Source organism: Monodon monoceros, unplaced genomic scaffold, assembly GCF_005190385.1.
Source record: "Monodon monoceros isolate NGI ecotype Baffin Bay Population unplaced genomic scaffold, NGI_Narwhal_1 Super_Scaffold_12, whole genome shotgun sequence".
Taxonomy (NCBI): Eukaryota; Metazoa; Chordata; class Mammalia; order Artiodactyla; family Monodontidae; genus Monodon; species Monodon monoceros.
Window position 1 is genome coordinate 115,678,031 of NW_021703768.1, and position 20,106 is coordinate 115,698,136.

General features: G+C 37.8%; 1 protein-coding gene across 2 annotated transcripts in view; it reads left to right on the plus strand.

Annotated features, from left to right (window-relative positions):
• KDM3B (lysine demethylase 3B) overlaps positions 1-20,106 on the plus strand; it is a 59,216-nt gene that overhangs the window by 3,896 nt on the left and 35,214 nt on the right. Inside the window, exons 2-6 of one of the 2 annotated variants that reach the window (XM_029216396.1) lie at positions 9,196-9,363; positions 12,148-12,261; positions 14,942-15,047; positions 16,626-16,750; positions 18,846-18,920. In XM_029216396.1, coding sequence (XP_029072229.1) covers positions 9,196-9,363; positions 12,148-12,261; positions 14,942-15,047; positions 16,626-16,750; positions 18,846-18,920 — 588 coding nt within the window. Of the gene's footprint in view, positions 1-9,195; positions 9,364-12,147; positions 12,262-12,437; positions 12,481-14,941; positions 15,048-16,625; positions 16,751-18,845; positions 18,921-20,106 lie in introns of those variants that run through there. The other variant, XM_029216397.1, reaches the window with a different exon arrangement.

The window sequence follows — 20,106 nt, forward strand, 5'->3', positions numbered from 1 at the left end:
ATGAGTTATTTATGCTAATCTTTTGCGTATTTGAAAAAATGGAAGTTTTCTTATTCTGTACAAGCTCTGTGCATATTTAGCACATTAACCCCTTTACCTGTCAAGTGTGTATTTTCTCTCATTTGTCTTTTAACTGTTTATGGGTTGCTTTGCTGCACAGAAAAATAAAATGTTTGTATCATCAGATCTCTTAGACCTTTCTTAATGGCTTCTAAGAAGGATTTAATTGCTTGGGAAGAGGACCTCCCCCCGCCACCTTGAGCCTATATAAATATTTTTCAGCTTTTCTTTCTAATGCTTCATTTATTTTTACCTTTAGATCTCTGGTCCATCTGGAATATTTTTGTAAGTGGCATGTGTGATGGACAATCTAACTTTTCCTACTGAGTAGTAACCAATTGGGGCAGCACCAACTTTATTAAATAAACCATCCTTTTCTTTCTGTATGATAGAATTAAATGATGCTTTTAGTAGCACTGATTTGTTTTGAATGTGTATCTTACCTATCTCAGCTGTCCAGAACTTGCAACAGGAGTAAAAGCATATCTGCCGTAATTTTTTTAATCCCTTAATCTTTTTTCTTTATCTGGGGGAAAGGTGGTCTCTAAAATACTCCTTTTCTTTGATTTGAGATAATGTAATAATTATGGCAGTATCCAGGCTAGTACCATGTTTCTTCCATCTGGGAGTCTTCCAAGAGGAGTGGAAGCCTACCCGCCTTTTTTTTTTTAACCTCCTCCTCCAATGTTTCCTCTTTGTTTCAGATTAGGTGGACTTTAAAATACCTCTCTACTTTGTTTCTATATAATGTAATAATTATAGTCAGGTTTCCAGTGTACAATCCAATATAATTTATTCTCAACCTGTGTTCAAACACAGAATTTAAGCCCTAATTGAAATAGATTATGGCTTTTAATGATTATCCTTAAGTGTCCTTTTCTTGCATATAATTCCAAAATTAAATAAAAATCTGAATAATATTATAGTATCATATGCTGTTTATTAAAGTCAATAGAATATGTTTTGTGGATCAGTGTGCGGTTTAGAGAACTTTAAATAAAAATGATATTGTACAAAAGAATATATAACGTTTAAGTGTGAGGCCCTCTACTCACTTTTCACCTGCACTCTCCTCTTACAGCAGGAGGTCTATTTTTGAAACATTGAGCCACTGTTGAGGTTTTTAGGCACTCAAGTGCTTCATATAGTTGTTTTCTAAAGTTTGTCTTATTTTATGTGTGCATGTAATTTTTAATACCTCTATCTTATTGTCTTTACATTCTCTTTGTTTCAAGACTATACCATATGTCCACCAGTGATCACACTGTACACTGGTCATTTTGTCCAGCTGCCTCTCCCTTTACTACACAATCAGATTTTTCTTGTTAATTTATGCATTTGTTTCTTAGAGTTGTTTCACTAACTCCCCACCTGCCAAGGGCTCATTCCCTCCTTTAGTAATCACTTGCCTAGTTCATTTATTCACTCATTCATTCATTCATTCATTTATGGCTGCGTTGGGTCTTCGTTGCTGCGCGTGGGCTTTCTCTAGCTGCAACGAGCGGGGGCTACTCTCCCTTGTGGTGCATGGGCTTCTCGTTGCGGTGGCATCTCTTGTTGGGGAGCACAGGCTCTAGGCGCGAGGGCTTCAGTAGTTGCAGCACACGGGCTCAGTAGTTGTGGCTCGCAGGCTCTAGAGCGCAGGCTCAGTAGCTGTGGCCCACGGGCTTAGTTGCTCCTGTAAGTAACATGGTGTTTTCTGTTAGTGATTTTCTCAGCAACAGCTGGAATGGGTTCCTGTAGGCTTTGCTTCCACAAGGCCTGGGGGACACAACACCTGTTGCTGCTTCTCAGTTTTCCGCTGCCTTTGACAGGTTGGTGGTTTTTAAGCCCTCCCCACCCCACTATCCCTACTGCCAAAGTATCTTTTACCCTTGTTCTGTAGTTGGGTAAAACCTGCCTGATTGTTTAGTAGTGACTCATACTGCTATCTCTCTCAGTTTTACAAAGGCAGGAGTTCTGGGGGTTTTTTATGTGACTTCACGGGTAATCAGGCTCTAGGGGACTGATTCCCACTAACCAAACTGGAGACTGATTTGTAAATCCACATGTAAGGTTATTAACCTACAGTAGGAGATAAACCTATCCAGAGATCTGCACAGAACCCCCTCCTGGTCTCCTCAAGAGACCAAATTACAGATAAGACAGATCCTTGTCATGCACAGAATCAGGCAAGGAAAGTAGGGTGTTGCCAAAAGAATATTTACAGCGAGCAGTCCTGATTTGGTGATCCTCTGCTTTCCTAGTACTTTCTGGCTTCCATTGTTTTATTCCCCCTTTACACTTTGCTTTTGATTTTGTCATCCATTGAAATCCTATAAAGAGAAAAGAAAGCCTGTCCATTCTAGGTTCTTTCACCTCTATAAAGCCTTTCTAAATCCCCAGAGTGTTTTTTGCTTTGCTCCTTTATCACTTTGTGGATACCTCTTTTGGAATATTTATCACAGTTTTTTTTTGATATAGATACATAACAAGGTATATAGCTTATCTCCCCTACTAGATTCTAAGTTCATCAAGAACAGGGAACACATGCATTTTTTACTATTATTTTACAATCCTTCTCTGACCACCTTATCTTAAGAAATAGCATATTTAGAAGTCAGTATTAGGTTAATTTTCACTTCTGATTTATTATGGATTTTCTACTCTGTGGCCCCTTGTTATAAGGTATTTATACTTGATCTTTAAGGTTTTTTCTTTTATATATTTTTACTGATATTGACTACCAATTTTTTTCTTTACATGTTTGGATTTATATTTGGGACCCCCATCCAAAGTACATTGTCCATTGGTTTTTGTGATTTAAATCTGAGTTGCTGGATTAGAAGCATTAGATGTTTTGTTTTTCTGATTCTCAAGTAATACACGCCTAGTATACAAAATGTAGAAATTATTTTAATAAAAATATAAGTAAAAACAAATAGCCCCTATAGTGTCATAACCCATTAAAAACTGCTATGTTTTGATACATATTCTAATCTTTTTTTAGAATTGCTAAAAGTTGAATTCATACTGTATTTTCAGTTCTGAGTTTTGCTTTTCACTTAATGTGGCAATTATTTTCCTATATTACCAAAAACTTTGGTATTATAGGTGATTTTAATTTTCTTTGTGCTTTTCTGTATTTTCCACAGATAACATGTGCTTCAGGTGCTTTCGTACCTGAAAGGGAAACAATAAATTCTCTCTAAGAAAATCTTATAATTTATTTAACCTGGATAATTTATTTAACTGTTCTTCTTTCGTTGGATATTGAAATTGCTTCAGATTTTAAGCTTTATTAATAATTCATTGATGACCATTTTTGTGAATAAAGCCTTTTCTGTTTTTAGGGTGATTTCCTAGGATTATTGCCAAGAGTGGTATTATGGAAACACAGAGTATACACATATTTAAGATTCTTGATATATGACAATTTTTTTTCCTTTTAAGTCATACCAGTTTATATTTTGACCAGTAGTATGAGTTTGCTTACGGAATGCATGTTTATCAGGAGCCCAAGATCTGCTAGGCATTTTACTTTATTTCGTTTAATCCTGCCATAATTCTTTGAGGTACTTACTGTCCGTATTAATAGGCAAAGGAAGTAAGGCTCAAAGAGGCTAAAGTAACCTGCTCCCAGTTACACAGATAAGGGATGTTGGGATGCAAATCCAGATCTTTGTGGTTCCTCTACCCCTAAGAGCATATATATCTATATGCTTGAGTTTTTATTCGGGTTATTCCTGTGGTACTCAAGTACTTAACATTTAATTTATTGAGGTTGTTAGAAAGTAGGGGAAAAAAATGGGAGTAATTGTTAGAAATCTCTCTCTTGATTAAAGGAACCATAGAGGGAAAATTATTTTTTGCTTGAAAACAGCAGTGTTCTAGACATGCATCATTCCCCACTGTGGCTGTCAAGATGTCCCAGTTTTGTAATATCATTTGTAACAGAGTTCATATTTTGTTTAGAATGTAGTTAGAAAAACTGGAAAAGAAAATTTGGGAACCTTGGAAGTTAGTCTTCCATTTTCCTTACCCTCTCACAATCATCACCATATCCTGTTATTTTTATCTCTAATTTCTCAAATATGTTTTTCATTTACACAGTCTTATTGGTTTAGGCCTTTTACATCTTTTACCTGGGTTTTTATCACTTTATAATTGGTCTCCCTGCCTCCAGTTTCTTGCCTCTATGAGTTCCCTTCCAACCTGATCCCAAAGTTAATTCTTTCCTTTAAAAAAAAAGTTATTATATAAATAATATGTTTAAAAACAAAAAAGAAGGAACATTTACTGGTAAGGCTAAAATACTATTACCTCTCCTATCCTAATCCTTCTCTAGAACACTCAGTCTGCTTTTAGTTTCTCTGCCTTTGCACCTGCTGGAAAGTCTTTTTCTCCCTTCTCTGCCAGAAGAATATAGTTTGTCCTTTGAGATACAGCTTGTATACTACTACCTCTTCTGTGAAACCTTTCTTGTTTACCATGGCAGACGCCTTCTCTAGCGTGTTCAGTCTTTATTATTGCCCTTATTACATAACTCTTTAATAATTTCTGTACCTCTCTGTTGGCTCATCTAGGGTTTTATTCCCTCCTGCTGAGTGCTTCCTTATTCACCTTGATACCCTTAGCCCTGGCAAGTGCCGTACACATGCGCACACACATATATTTTTGAGGCGTTCTGTCTATTTTTGTTGAGTGAGTGAATAAATGAATAATTTTATTAATTGTAGTAAGAATGGCCTTAGGGAGAACCAGAATCCAAACTGATTATTACATGATTATGTGATAAACATGGAGGTCTATATTACTCAGATTACTATCATTTGATTTTTTCAAACTTAGGTTAACTTATTTGATTTTTTTAAAATTTTATTTCATTTTAATGTCACTCTAATGAATGTACATCACATATAGACCATAAAAGAGATTTTGAAATGAAAGCAGGAGTTTTACCGCTAACTCTTCTTAACTAAGGAAATATTTTACACATCTAGTCCTTGGGTTCTAGCTGTACAATGTATAGTAGTATTTGCTGCTTTTACTCTAATAGTAGAAATTTTTAAAAGACTTAAAAAAAAATCAACTCAAAGTGTTTTAGTTCTGTTCTGTCCAGATTATCAACCTGCCTTGGCCATCTCTAACTCAGTCCAACCACCACCATTGATTTTTGTTAGTTTATATCCCTTCTTTCTGTCCTGTGACCTGGCCACTACCATTTTAAGAGTTCATGTTCTGTGTGCTTTGACCTGAAATGATTCTTCACCTTATATGTTCTAACTCCTTCCATCTCTAGCTAGGAGGTGAAGCACAGTGCTAGGGCCAGAAACAAGCCTTAATGCTGGTAGAATATGTTTACATATATCCATATTCCGTATTGCTCTCAAAACATATTTGTATTATTAGCCTAGAGCTGTTGCTTGATCCTAGAACATATAGCACTGTGGTTGTCAAGTTCAACACTTTATTCCTTTGCCCAGGCAGGTTAGGAAATAATTGCCCTTAAATTAGGTGAAATATGACTTTCAAATATTTCAGCTTTTCCATGGTGTTTTCAGATGTGTGATGATAGGATTCCTGAATATTAACTTTTTAAATGTTCAAGTTCTTATCTACAAAGAATTAAAATCGTTACAGCTTTAGTACAGTGATTTTTTAGTGTGTTCTTATATTTGTGTGTTGGTATGACTTAGAATTTTGTGACTCGTATGTTGATTTTTTTTTTTTTTGCGTTGCGCGGGCCTCTCACCGCTGTGGCCTCTCCCTCCGCGGCATGCGGGACCCTTCTGGACCGGGGCACGAACCCGCGCCCCCCGCATCGGCAGGCAGACTCCCAACCACTGTGCCACCAGGGGAGCCCTCGTATGTTGATTTTTAAAGTGGTTGGCAGATTAGAACTATAGCATGGCACCTAGCTGTCAGGCACCATGGAGCCTCAACCTCCGGTTTTCTAAGTAATGCCCAGTAGATTACTGTGTCACTCAGGGTCAGACTCCGCCTGGGGCTTCAACAATCTCTGCTCCTTTTCATGGCTTGCAAGGTCTTGTCTGTCTTTCAGCTATTGCCTCCTCCAGACATCAGTTATGGTACCACTGAACAGTAATGGGACCACTGTTCTCCTAGTCTCGGGTTCAAAATCCAAGTCTTTTTTCAATTTTTCCTTACCCTTATATCCAGCCAGTCATCATGCTTGATGATAGGACTCATCGATTCTCACGAGCACTAGTAACTTCCTTCCTAGTCTCACTGCTCCCACTCTAGGTCATGTAAGAACACCCCCTGTTCCCCACCCCACCCCCAACTCTAAACCATCTACATCCACTGAGTAGCTGAGTTGTCCTAAAACCAACTGTTTTGTTCAATTTTGACCTCAGTCAGAAACCTTTTAATGGCAATTACACATATACACACCCACACACACATACACACATCTCCCATTGGCAGCTGGATGAACCCAAATTTTATCCCAGTATTCGGGGTCTTCCACATTGACTCTTTGTCTTTTTAGTCTCATTTCCCACTCCTTCCCCAGTGTGTTATAGCTCCTGGCCATCCTAGAACTTGACTGGGACTTTTTTTTTTCCCTTAACCTCAGCCCGTATCAGTCCCTTTGCACACCTGAAGTGATCTCTCCTGCCTCTGAACACCCCCTATACTTTATTTTATTTCTGTTTATCTTATGGCATGTTATTGCCCAAGTAGTGCTTTGCAGTTGACCAAAGTGCTTTTGAATCCATTACTTTATTTAATCTTCACAACCACTCTGAGGGTAAGTAAGACAGGTGTGTCTTATCACAAGGGAGGAAACCAAGACTTGAGGAGGGGAGAGTGATTTGCTCAAATTTTGTGATTAGCAGAGGGTGGGGCTAAGACTGAAATCCAAGCCTCCCGGAACATAATCCCCAAGCTCTGTCCATTACTACCTTTCCTGGTGCCTGAGTCTGCACTTAAATGTAAGTTTGGATACATCTTTTTCCAGTTATCAGCAAGTTACTTAAAATTGTGTTTGATTCCCCTAGAACATATGTGAATATATGAGTGAGCCCATTCATACGTTAAATGTATTGCAGTTTAATGTTCTTTCCCGTTCACATGTTAAAGGTATTGCAGTAAACTCATGCTTCCCCTTTCTGAGCCTTATTTTCCCATCATTTTTTTTTTTAAGTAGAAATGAAGGTTACTTGGTATATTATAAATAATAAAATATTGTTATAAATAATAAAACTGGAGCTTTGTATAATGAATTTAACTTCTGGAATAGCTTTTCCAGCAGTGCACTTCAGTTCACAAGTATTTATTACCTGTGAAGAGATTAAGCCTAATGCTAGGCTACTGAGTGGTTCCACACTTTTCAAGTATAAGTATCGTAAATTTTCATATAGTTGTAACTCTAATTTTTAGCTTGACTGGATGGGAACTAATATACTGACAAAAGTTGTTGTGACTTCAGTAACAATTCTAATGGATTTGAACTTTATTCATTACATGATCTACATATATTTGAAAAATAATGGTGACACATGTACCAGACCTCTAGTATTTAGTCTACAGGAAATGCTTAGTACCCTTAGTACTTAAGATATTCCTGGTAACTCTGTGATTCCTAGTTGGGAATGACTGCTGTGGGGATTCTGATGTTGTCCTGCATCACTCATTGCTGCCTTAGGGAGTGTCATGTGAGAAATTTCTTGTAGAGCCAAGTAGTTGGAAAAGTGTTGCTTCCCTGAGAAACTGGTTTGTGTTCTACTTTTTGCCAGTGATGAATATGCCACTGACCTCTCCATTTTCAGATTGGCCTTTAGGAAGCTCAGAGCCAAGTCAGTCAATCAATCAATCAATCATTCATCATATGTCACTCAGTCATACAGCTGTATAGATCCCTATTGCCTGCTTAAGTTTTCCCTCTTTTTACACTTTGACAATGACTTCCTGTTGTAGTTTGCTTAGCTCTGGTTTTTTAATTGATATTTTAGCATCTTATTGTATATGTTTCCCAAAAGCCAACTAAAATTCTTTGAAAATGAAGTGGGATATAAATACTCCAGCCTTTATTTTGTAACCAGCTATATTTTAGGCACTAGACATATCTGTTCTAAATATTGATACCTATATGCCTATGTATTGCTTTTATTGCTGTGTAGAACATGCTCCAATGTCAGAATTTACATGGAAAAGTTAAACCTAAGCATACTATTTATTAGAAAAATGTAGTTTCATTTAATATGAATTGCTTTCAAAAACTCTTCAAAGATTCTACTTAAGTATATCTGAAAAGGTGGAGTATCTTTTCTGGGAGGAAGCAAAGCATTGTGACAACGGTGTGCCTCTGCTAGCAGATATGAGATCACTCCTGGCAGTCAGTGGTACTTTAAAAATCCACACTTGGGACTGGGAGTTGTTTTTTTTTTTTAATTGTTTATCCTTTTGAATTGTGTACCGTGTATATATATAACCTATTCAAAATTAATTTTAAAAGTTCACAGTCGGGCTTCTCTGGTGGTGCAGTGGTTGAGAGTCTGCCTGCCGATGCAGGGGACACGGGTTCATGCCCCGGTCCAGGAAGATCCCACATGCCGCGGAGCAGCTGGGCCCGTGAGCCGTGGCCACTGAGCCTGTGCGTCCGGAGCCTGTGCTCCGCAACGGGAGAGGCCACAACAGTGAGAGTCCCACATACCGCAAAAAAAAAAAAAAAAAAGTTCACAGTCATTTTCAGTAGAAGTATAAAAAATTTCTCTTCCTACCTATTGGACTGTGAGCTCCTTGAAACCAGGAAGTGTGCTAGATTCCCCTCTGTATTCCTGAACCTAGCATAGTGCCTTATACATAGTAAGCCCCCAGCTAGTGTGCTTAGATGTGAATTGGAAACTAAGAGTTGTAAATCTCAGTAGGATCACGGCTAGAAATTACTAACTGTAGATAACTCATGCCCCCTTAAATCTGTACGCTCTTTTCCGAGTGAGGATGAGACCAACTTCCTGGCTCTGAAGTAAGATTGGTTTTTACTGAAATCCATTAAAAGAACTTAAAAACAAGTTAGTAGAATTTTACCCAGTCAGTTTTTCAAAATAGGGGGTTTGTGTTTGTTTTTATATTATAGTGTGGGATTTTTCCAAATGTGACCTCAAGATGGCTTTTTATCTCTTTTTCCAGATCTTTGTAGAATTTGATGGCTGTAGCTGGAAGCAACACTCCTGGGTTAAAGTTCATGCTGAAGAAGTTATTGTACTTTTGCTGGAAGGGTCTCTAGTATGGGCACCCCGGAAGGACCCAGTCCTTGTCCAGGGCACTCGAGTCTCAATTGCACAATGGCCAGCCCTGGTGAGTGACTTTTATTGGCTAGGAACATATTTGGGCTTTATTCCTATTCTATATGGTATTTACCCAATAGCTGAACTCTTCAGAATTCCCAAAACTCCCAGTGCTTTGTCCTTAACACACTTTGATTCTGAAGTTACCAAAGCAAAAACTGGGAGAGATCTTTTCTCCTGTGTCTTTCCATACTTTTTATATTAGATAATATTTGATACTTTGTTTCTAAATAATTTTTTACCTTTTCTTTTCTCATAGTTATGTAATGAAACAATGTTTGTAATCCTTAAAGTCTTTTTCTTCCATAGAAACTATTTTATTTTTTTCCAGCTTTTTTGAGATAGAATTGACATATATAACATTTTGTAAGTTTGTGTACAATGTGATGATTTTTTATATATAGTGAAATGATTGTCACAATAAAGTTAATTAACACATCCATTGTCTCACATAGGTTTTTGTGTATGTGGTAAGAACTTTTTTTTTTAATTTTGCAGAACACTTTAATAATCTCAATAAGGTATAATAATCTCACTGTTTTATAGAGTACTTTCCTACATATTATCTAATTTGCTTCTCACAACACATATGTGGTAAGAACTTTTAAGATTTGCTCTGTTAGCAACTTCCAAGTATACAGTACAGCATTATTAACTATAGTCACCATGCTATACGTTAGCTCCCCACAGCTTACTCATCTTATTATTGCAGTTTATATCCTTTGACTACCTTCATCCATTTCCCCCACTTCCCCCACCCCTGGCAACCACCAGTATATTCCCTGTGTCTGATTTCAGTTGTTTTGGATTCCACATGTAATTGAAATCAGACCATATTTGTCTTTCTCTGACTTATTTCACTTAGCATAATGCCCTGGAGATTCAGCTGTTGTTGTAAATAGCAGGATTTCCTCCTTTTTTGTGGCTCAGTAATATTTCATTGTGTATAATATTCGTGTGTGTATGTGTGTGTGTGTACACCACATTTTCTTTATCCATTCATCCATCACTGGACACTTAGGTTGTTTCCATGTCGTCGCTGTTGTAAATACTGCTGCAGTGAACATGGGGTTGCAGATATCTCTTCAAGATATGATTTCATTTCCTTTGGATAAATACCCAGAAGCGGGGTTGTTGAATCATATGGTAGTTCTATTTTTAATTTGGGGGGGGGAACCTGCATACTGTTTTCCATAGTGGCTGTACCAATTTACATTCCCACTGATGGTGCACTGGAGTTCCCCCTCTCTACATCCTTGCCAGCACTTGTCATCTTTGTCTTTGATAATAGCCATTCTAATAGGTGTGAGGTGATTACTCATCGTGGTTTTGATTTGCATTTCCCTGATGATTAGTGCAGTTGAGCCCCTTTTCATGTACCTGTTGGCCATTCATCTATCTTTGGAAAAATGTCTATTCAGGTGATTTGCCCATTTTTAAATCAGATTATTTGTGGGGGGGGGTTGTTTTGTTTTTAGCATTTTAAATTAATACCCATTTATTAATTGGGTAAGTTAGAAGTACAGACACTTTGTGTCCTACTTCTTAGCTCAGAATCTTACAAGGCAAAAATTGGTGTTTGCAATGCTATGTTCTCATCTATAGTAGGTAGTCCTCTTCTAACCTCCCATGTTTATGGCAGAATTCAGTTCCAGTCTCCTTGCTGGCTGTCAGCTGGGGATATTTGTGGGGGTTTTTGGCTCTTGAGTTGTATGAGGTTTTTTTTGATATATTTTGAATATTAACCTTTTATCAAATATATGATTTGCACATATTTTCTCCCATTCCTTATGTTGCATTTTCATTTTGTTGATCATTTTTTTGCCTTGTAGAAACTTCTAAGTTTGATGTAGTCCCACTTGTTTATTTTTGCTTTTGTTGGTTATGTTTAAAGTTTCTTTGTTTGGCCGTGTAGCACGGCTTGTGGGATCTTAGTTCCCCAACCAGGGATTGAACCTAGGCCCACAGCAGTGAAAGTATGGAGTCTTAACCACTGGACCACCAGGGAACTCCCTAAAGTTTTTTGTTGTTTTTTTTAATTATTAAGTTTTGTTTTCTGAAGTCAGACAAAATAGTGCTATAAAATTTAATTCTGAGAGTATCCATTTGTTTCTATCTGTTCTTTTAGCAAAGTGTAGGCATAAATAGATTTTTTTAAAAAAATCTAATTCTCCTGTTACTAACCAAATTAAATAATATTCAAAACAAAACTTCTTAACCTATTGATTATACATATCATCACTTACTGAACTGTCTTTTTTCATTTGTTTTTAAGACCACTTTCCAGTTGAACTTTTAGAAGAAGCTCAAATGGATCTGGGTCCCTGGGCGACTTTAGTAGGCAGTTTATTTACGAAACAGTAATGTGAATTTGCCCATTCATATTTATACCACTGATCATTTTAGAAATCTCATTAAGGTTTCAGGAGTTCCAGAGATGATAATGGTGTGACTCTTCATTCTGGAAACTTACTGTAATTTAGCCCTCTTGGAGCCTGACAAGATTAGTCAGATCGCTAGAGAGAATGAGGAATTTCCCATTCTTCTTGTCCTTTTTAGCTGTAAATAAGAGTATTGAACTGACTTTATGCTCTGGTTGGCTTCATATGATTATTTGAGGGGCAGATGCTAGGTTGGGAATGTCTCTGAGGACTTATGGTTTAGCTTATCTATATTTACTGGGGTGAAAGATATATTAATAATGGATATTTTCTCTGCAGTTAGATATTCAGTTGAATTGTTATTTATTTCCTTTTCCAAGTTCTAATCAATTTCTTGTCATTGTACTTCACAGACTTTCACTCCCCTAGTAGATAAACTCGGTTTGGGTTCTGTGGTTCCAGTTGAATACCTTCTGGATCGAGAGCTTCGTTTCCTGTCAGATGCTAATGGGTTACATTTGTTCCAGGTACTTAACACTTGGTCTAGTCCTAAACTTATTTCTCTCCTTGCTAATTTCTCTGTTGATTATAAATAGGGTGCTTACCCTCCTTTTTTATTTCAGATAATATTTTTAATATTGTTATAAAATTACAGAGAATGGTGGGAATCTTAGATTAAAATTTTAATATTATTTCTCAACAGTCTCAACCAAGGTTTCTCAGCCTCAACGATATTGACATTTTTGGTCAGTATTCTTTTTCATAGGGGGCTATCCTGTGTATTGTTTGATGTCTAACAGCATCCCTGGCCTCTACCTACTAGATGCCAGCACTGAGTTGTGATAGGCAGAAATGTTTCCCAACACTGCCAGTTGTTCCAGAGGGGGCAAAATCAGCCCAGATGAGAACAATGGAGTAAAACAATTCCATGGATGCCACAGTTGATGGTGTATGCTTTCAAAGAGATGGAATAATAGAAAAAGCAACATTTTAGGGAGGATAAAACATCAGTTTAATCTTGGAAAGGCTGGGTTGAGGGGCCCACAGAACACCCCATGATTATCTCAGAGGTCAAATGTATTGGTCTGGCTATCATCAGTCTGCACAGGTGGCAGTATAAGTCAATTAATTATATTGTCCCCTTTTCTTTTAACATTGAATCAAGTTCTTCCTCCCAGTAATTCCATGTACCTTTTAAAGTTTCTTTGCTCCCTTGAAAAGTATATTTGGTAGCTGAGGCTTCTTTCCTCCTCTACACACCCCCACCCCACCCTAAAACCACTTAAGACTTAAGACCACAACTCTAAGGGTTTCCTCAGAAGAGGTGGCTTCCCAGAGGTGGCTGCTTCTATAACTTGAGTCTAAGAGGTCCTATACTTACATCTGTGGCAGGGAAGCTGGGAATTTGGGCTGGTTCCAAGCAACATTAAATATTGAAGAGCTTAGGTATATTTTTAGTTACAAAAAAAGGGATAAGTTAGTAGTTTAAACAAACTAGTGTCTGAGTTAGAGTTTCAGAATTTATGGAGGGCAATATTTATTTCTCACTTGTAAGGGTTACTGTCTGAAGGTTAAAAATTAGGAGACTTCCGGGCTTCCCTCGTGGCGCAGTGGTTGAGAGTCCGCTTGCCAATGCAGGGAACACGGGTCGTGCCCCGGTCCGGGAGGATTCCACATGCCGCGGAGAGGGTAGGCCTGTGAGCCATGGCCACTGAGCCTGCATGTCCGGAGCCTGTGCTCCACAATGGGAGAGGCCACAACAGTGAGAGGCCCGCATACCGCAAAAAAAAAAAAAAGAAAATTAGGAGACTTCCAAGAGTTTTGCTGTCTTATTGAGGCAGCCAAGAGCAGTATTTCCTGAACTGTGTTCTGTGTAATATTAATGATTTTTTTGTTGTTGATATGTCTTCCTCCCTCATTAGGCCTCACATCCTCTCATCAATCTTGCTTTATTCATCTCGTAATCCTAGTGCTTATATGAATAGGCACTCAGTGAATGTTGGATAAGTATCAAAACAAACAAAAAGATTTACATGGAATAAAATGTTTTGTGGTCAAATAAGTTTAGAAACGCTGACCTAAACATGTTTTTTTCCTACACGTCTTCTCAGAGCCTTTAATATACTGTCGTATGTAGAAAGATATAGTATGCAGTTGACCCTTGAACAACACGGATTTGAACTACACGGGTCCACTTATATGTGGATTTTTTTCAGTAAATACAGTACCTATAAATTAATACGAATTTTTTTCACATTATCTTTTCATTTTTGATATCTCGTGTTACTAATACTTATAACATCTAGTGTTTTGTATTATATAAGGCAGTCTTGATGTAGTGTACTGACAGATGATTCATCTTGTAAACAGACATCATAAACTTAGGGTATCAATAAATACAGGACTTCTCTGGTGGCGCAGTGGTTAAGAATCCACCTGCCAGTGCAGGGGACGCGGGTTCAGTCCCTGATCCGGGAAGATCCCACATGCCGCAGAGCATCTAAGCTCATGTGCCACAAGTACTGAGCCTGCGCTCTAGAGCCTGCGAGCCACAACTACTGAAGCCCGCGCGCCTTGAGCCAGTGCTCTGCAACAAGAGAAGCCACTGCAATGAGAAGCCCGCACACAGCAACGAAGAGTAGCCCCGCTCGCCACAACTAGAGAAATCCCGCGTGCAGCAACGAAGACCCAATGCAGCCAAAAATAAATAAATAAATAAATTTATTTAAAAAGAAAACACAAAGGCAAACCACAAACTGGTAGAACCAATAAACGTCGGGAAAATATTTTTTTTAAAAAAAGTTATATGCAGATTTTTGACTGCATGGGGTGGGGAAGCAGTTGGTGTCCCTAACCCCCCCACCTTGTTCAATGGGGGTATAATATTTCCTAAACCTAAATGATCCTAGCATCCTTAACTTTTTTTGGGAGGCCCACACCACTTGGCTTGTGGGACTTTTGTTCCCTAACTGGGGATCAAACCTGGGCCCTTAGCAGTGAGAGCTTGGAGTCCTAACCACTGGACCACTAGGGAATTCCCCTAGCATCCTTAACTTTTGTAGAGCATCTTGTGAGACTAGGTTTCTATGGAACATTCTCTGGCAAATGCTGATGTAGAGCTCCTCAGGGGTATAATTTTTCTCTTCTGGTTAGATATTATTGGTACTTACTTCAATATTCCGTTTTTTCTTCTTTTATCTTTATCAGATGGGAACAGATAGCCAAAACCAGATTCTTTTGGAACATGCTGCTCTGAGAGAAACAGTTAATGCTTTGATCAGTGACCAAAAGCTGCAAGAGATATTTAGCCGAGGTAAGAACAGGTGGTCCTCTGTCCCTGAATTCTGAATCAGGTGTATGGTCAGTGTTGAAAGTGATAGAATGGGGGGGACACCATGCAACTCTCAACATTTGTGCTTGTCTTCTTTTTGTGGGTGGTGTCAAGAGTAACTCCAGTTAGCTGGATCTCTAGAATAGATTGGAAAAACAGGATCTCACTCAGACCACTATTTCCTTTTTGTATTACATTTCGTAATATGCAATTTTGTCTTTCTTTTTTTCATTTCTTAAATATTTATTAAGTACTAACCTCGTACTAGACACAGTGTTAAGGTACTGAGGATATAACCATGAACTGGAAAGTCTCTGCCCTTGTTGAGCATACTGTCTATAAGGTATGCTCTAAAGACTGTTAACAACAACAAATAACAACTTAGAGTGTAAGGTATGTTCATAAAGGAAGGTGTCCACAGACTCATTCACATTAACAGCATGTAAATTTTTAAGAATGAAAACAAAAAAGAATTACTAGCTTTTATTAGCTTTTTCAGTTCACATACAGATTTTGCCCAAGATTCTACGCAAAAGGTAGACTGTTGCCTCATTTATCCTTCCCTTCATGTTGTACATCTACTCTACGTCCTTTCTGACCCTCGTGATAATCATGCTCTTCAATGAAATAGGATCCTTGGTTCTCTTTTGTCAAACTAAATCTAAATAGGTAAAGGTAAGAAAACTTGCCTCTTTGGGAAAGGAAAGTATCAGGGTAACATGATGTTTAATAATCAAGGAAAGGTATGGAAGAGGAAAGAATGTGAGGAAAAATAGCAGAGAGAAAAAAATCAAGTGGACAGAATGAGAGGTAGAGATGTTTATGAGTATGTATAGAAAACTTAAGCTTAATTGTAGCTCTGAAAGATAATAATTTAAAATAAGTAGTGATTTAGCTATCTAGTCTCAAATGTATAAGATATGTAGGAGAGAGAAACTGTCCTTCTTGGAGGGCCAGCTGAAATTGCAAGGTAACATTACCTGCTGCTAAAGTAATATCTTTGAAACTCTGTGTTCCTAGGAAGACAGGTGCTATATTTGTTCAGACTATTATTAGTGCAGAGGCTGGAGACCTCATAAATTGAACTCTCTACCTACTGTAATGAAAGTCAGATAGCAAAGTGTAAATGGTTATATATCATTCCTATGGTAACATAACAAAATAGTACATTCAACTTACTGGCCTCCCACTTTTTTAATGTATATGTCAGATAGATCTGAGTAGAGTTTCACATTACCTATAGTTTTTGATTTGTAAGTTTCTTTTCTCTTCCCTGTATTACTTTCTAGAATTGGAAGATTGAGATAAGGTAGAATCGGAGGCCTGGGACATTCTAAGAAATCTCCAAATAAACAATTTACAAAAATCTCTGGGAAAAACTATGTTTTGTTTTTAAATTGCTGTGTATGGTAAATCTGAAATTGCTCATTTATTCAACTCCATACAAGAAGATTAAAAGTGCCAAGTATTTACACTATATAATTTTCTTTCTGTTTTTAGAAACAATCATGAAATACAGCTTAGCCAAAAATACTCAATACTGACTAATCTCTCCTTTAGGTCCCTACAGTGTTCAAGGTCACAGGGTCAAAGTATACCAGCCAGAGGGAGAAGAAAGTTGGCTCTGTGGTGTTGTAAGCCATCAAGACTCCATCACCCGTCTTATGGAGGTGTCTGTAACTGAGGTGAGGCTCTGTGTTATTTTGTCTGAAGTCCATCCATCCCCTTACCCAGGGTGGTGTAGGAAAAGGGATCACTTCATTACATGTAAGAAGACTTGGGTTCCATCTCTGGCTTTGTCACTGTTTTTTTTTTTTTAATTTATTTTTGGCTGCGTTGAGTCTTCGTTGCTGTGCATGGGCTTTCTCTAGTTGCAGTGAGCGGGGGCTACTCTTCGTTGGAGTATGTGAGCTTCTCATTGCCGTGGCTTCTCTCGTTGCGGGGCACGGGCTGTAGGCGTGCAGGCTTCAGTAGTCATGGCACTCAGGCTCAGTAGTTGTGGCTCGTGGGATCTAGAGCGCAGACTCAGTAGTTGTGGCACACGGGCTTACTGGCTCTGTGGCACGTGGGATCTTCCCGGACCAGGGATCGAACGTGTGTCCCCTGCATTGGCAGGCAGATTCTTAACCACTGCGCCACCAGGGAAGTCCCCCCTGGTTTTATCACTTATTGATTCTATCACCTTGAGAAAGGCTGTTCAACTTTCTTAACCTCAGTGTTCTCATTTGTAAATTAGAGTTAATTAGGTAACCACCCCCTGACCTCACAGCATATGTTTTGGGAACTAAGATAATGTATTTGAAAGTGCTTTGAAATCTATGAAAGGGTATACAAATGTGAAGTGGTATTATCATTATTTTATCATATTCAGAAGGTTTAGTATTTAAAAATCTAATCAGTTAGCATTTGCTTCTATAATACTTATGCCACTCCCCCTTAGATACTGAAAAATGAATTGTTTCTAAAGCAATAAATAGAAAAAAACATAGCATCTAGAGCTACCTGGAGAATTGTCTCTCAAAACAACAAGAATATTTGGGGACTTCCCTGATGGTGCAGTGGTTAAGACTGCTTCCACTGCAGGGGGTGCAGGTTTGATCCCTGGTTGGGGAACTGGGATCCCACGTGCTGTACAGTGCAGCCAAAAACAAAAACAATAGCAGAGTATTTTGAGGCAAACATGTATGTATTTATGATATCTTTGAATTGGTTTCAGACTTGCCCTCAGCAGTCACATGTAATGTAAACATAAATTATTTTAGTTATTTCTTTATCGAATTTTATTTATTAAATTATTCAATCCTCATTTACAAATTTCAAATGATACACATATATATAAAATAGATATTGAAAGCCATCCCTTCCCCTAGGCAAATGTTACTCCCCACAGTGGTAATCACCATTAACAGTTTAGTGTATATTCCATATGCTTCCAAATATCTTCTCTGTGTGTGTGTGTATGATATTTATATATTGTCCATTTAGGAGATAGCTATATAAATCATACTTTATTAACAAATGGGATCATATGATACATATAGTTCTTTGATTTACCTTTTTTACTTATTTTTAGATTGTCAGCATCTTTGTGTGTAAATATATATAGAAATCTATCAATACTTCGTCCTTTTAAAATAGATGCATACTATTCACTGAATGGATGTATCATAACTAATTTAATTTAAAATTGATGGACGTTTAAATAATTTGTATTATTTTCACTAATACGAATAATGCTGCAGTGAATATCCTTGGGCATATATCACTGTATACTGTTTCACATTATTTATTGGAACAAATTCCTAAGTGTGTAATTGCTAGGTCAAAGAATATGCACATTAAATCTGACGATGTCTGTCAAATTGGCCCCTCCCAAAACCTTTTGTTTTTTAATAGTAGAGTGGTGCTTTTAATGATTACTGGTTCTGAAGGTTTTTTGTTTTTTTAATTTCAGAATAGGAAGGTTTTAGAGATGCAGAATTTGAAATTCATATCCCTAAAAGGGACACTTGGGCATTGAATGAAATTTTTTCATTCATTCGTTTAACAAATATTTGAGTGATTACCATATTCTAGACCTTGTTTCAGATGTTGTTATTCTGGCAGTGAATGAAATAGTAGAGATCCCTGTTCATGGAGCTTTCATTCTAGTAGGGGAGTAGAAACAAATAGAGATAATTACATAGATTAGAAAAATACATAATTATGTCTTTGGTGGACAAGGCATTAAATCTTTTTCTTCCTTTTTTCATATTTTCTTCTATCCCGCTCCTACTGTAGAGTGGTGAGATCAAGTCCGTAGATCCCAGACTGATCCATGTGATGCTGGTGGATAATTCAGCGCCTCAGAGCGAGGTACAGTAATGAACTGAGTCTCTGAGCAGACTCATGAGCTTGCGTTATCTTGTTACATAGACTTCCTTATGTGTGTGTTATCCATGGATACCCTTTGGGTTTCATCTCTGACCACTGTACATTTCTTGCTCTCTCCACGGTCTTGTCCAGTTGAGGGAGGATAACCTCAAGAAAGAGACCTAGTCTGAGCAAACCCTTTTCATCATGGCTATGTTGCCTAGCTGTTTTAAAATCCATGGCCTGTTTTTTTCTTACATTTTTTCAGGACAGATATATTTGAAAGATACAGTAGACAAAGCTGTAATAAGCAGTAGAAATATTCATGACCTACCCAGTAATAAGAAATGGAGGAGAAGCTACATCCTCTTTTTCTTTCCATTAGGTGGTAGTGAGCTCCAAGGAAATCTGAAATTCCATATCCCAAGAAGAGTCAAATCAAACTGGTGTGTAGTTCAGTGCTCAGCACACAGTGGATTACTCCATAATTACTGTGAATCAGGCTAACTCTTGGTTCATTGAGAATTAACATAACCCATAAAAAGATACATTATATATCAGTGCCTGAACCAATCAAGGAATCCTGTATGAGTTTCCTTCAGTAGGACATTGACTTGGACAGCCTTCTGTCCATATATTCCTCATAGTCTTTTAGCACCTGTGTAGTATTGCTCTCTTGGCTATTCCTGCTGAGTATACAGTTCTTCCTCATCTTCTTTATCCAGTCATTTTTGGCTTGATAAAACAAGACTGGGGTAGGAAAAGAAGAATCAGGGTTACATTTAATAGTTCTTTACTACATATTATATTATTACAAATAGGATAAGTCTCTTGACTGTGTTTACGTGGCTGAAAAACACTTGTTATTTTGATGCCATATTGGGCCCCTCTTTTACTTCCTTATTTCATTCATTCTTTAAGCACCTATTATATGTCAGGTACTGTTTAGCTGCCCAGGTATAGCTAGAGAGTACTGGTCTCAGTGTCCTAGTCTTTCTACTCACATGTGAGTAGCTCACTGTAAGTAGGGCATACATGTAAATTGTTGATCAGGGAGATTGCTCTGAGCCAGGGTCTGTAAGTTGGCCGAATGAGTTAAAGGTGAGATCTGTGGTTTTCAGCAACAGATGTTGATTCTTCCCTTCTCAGCTTTGCCACGATGTGACTATCTTCTTAGCTAGCAAAGTAC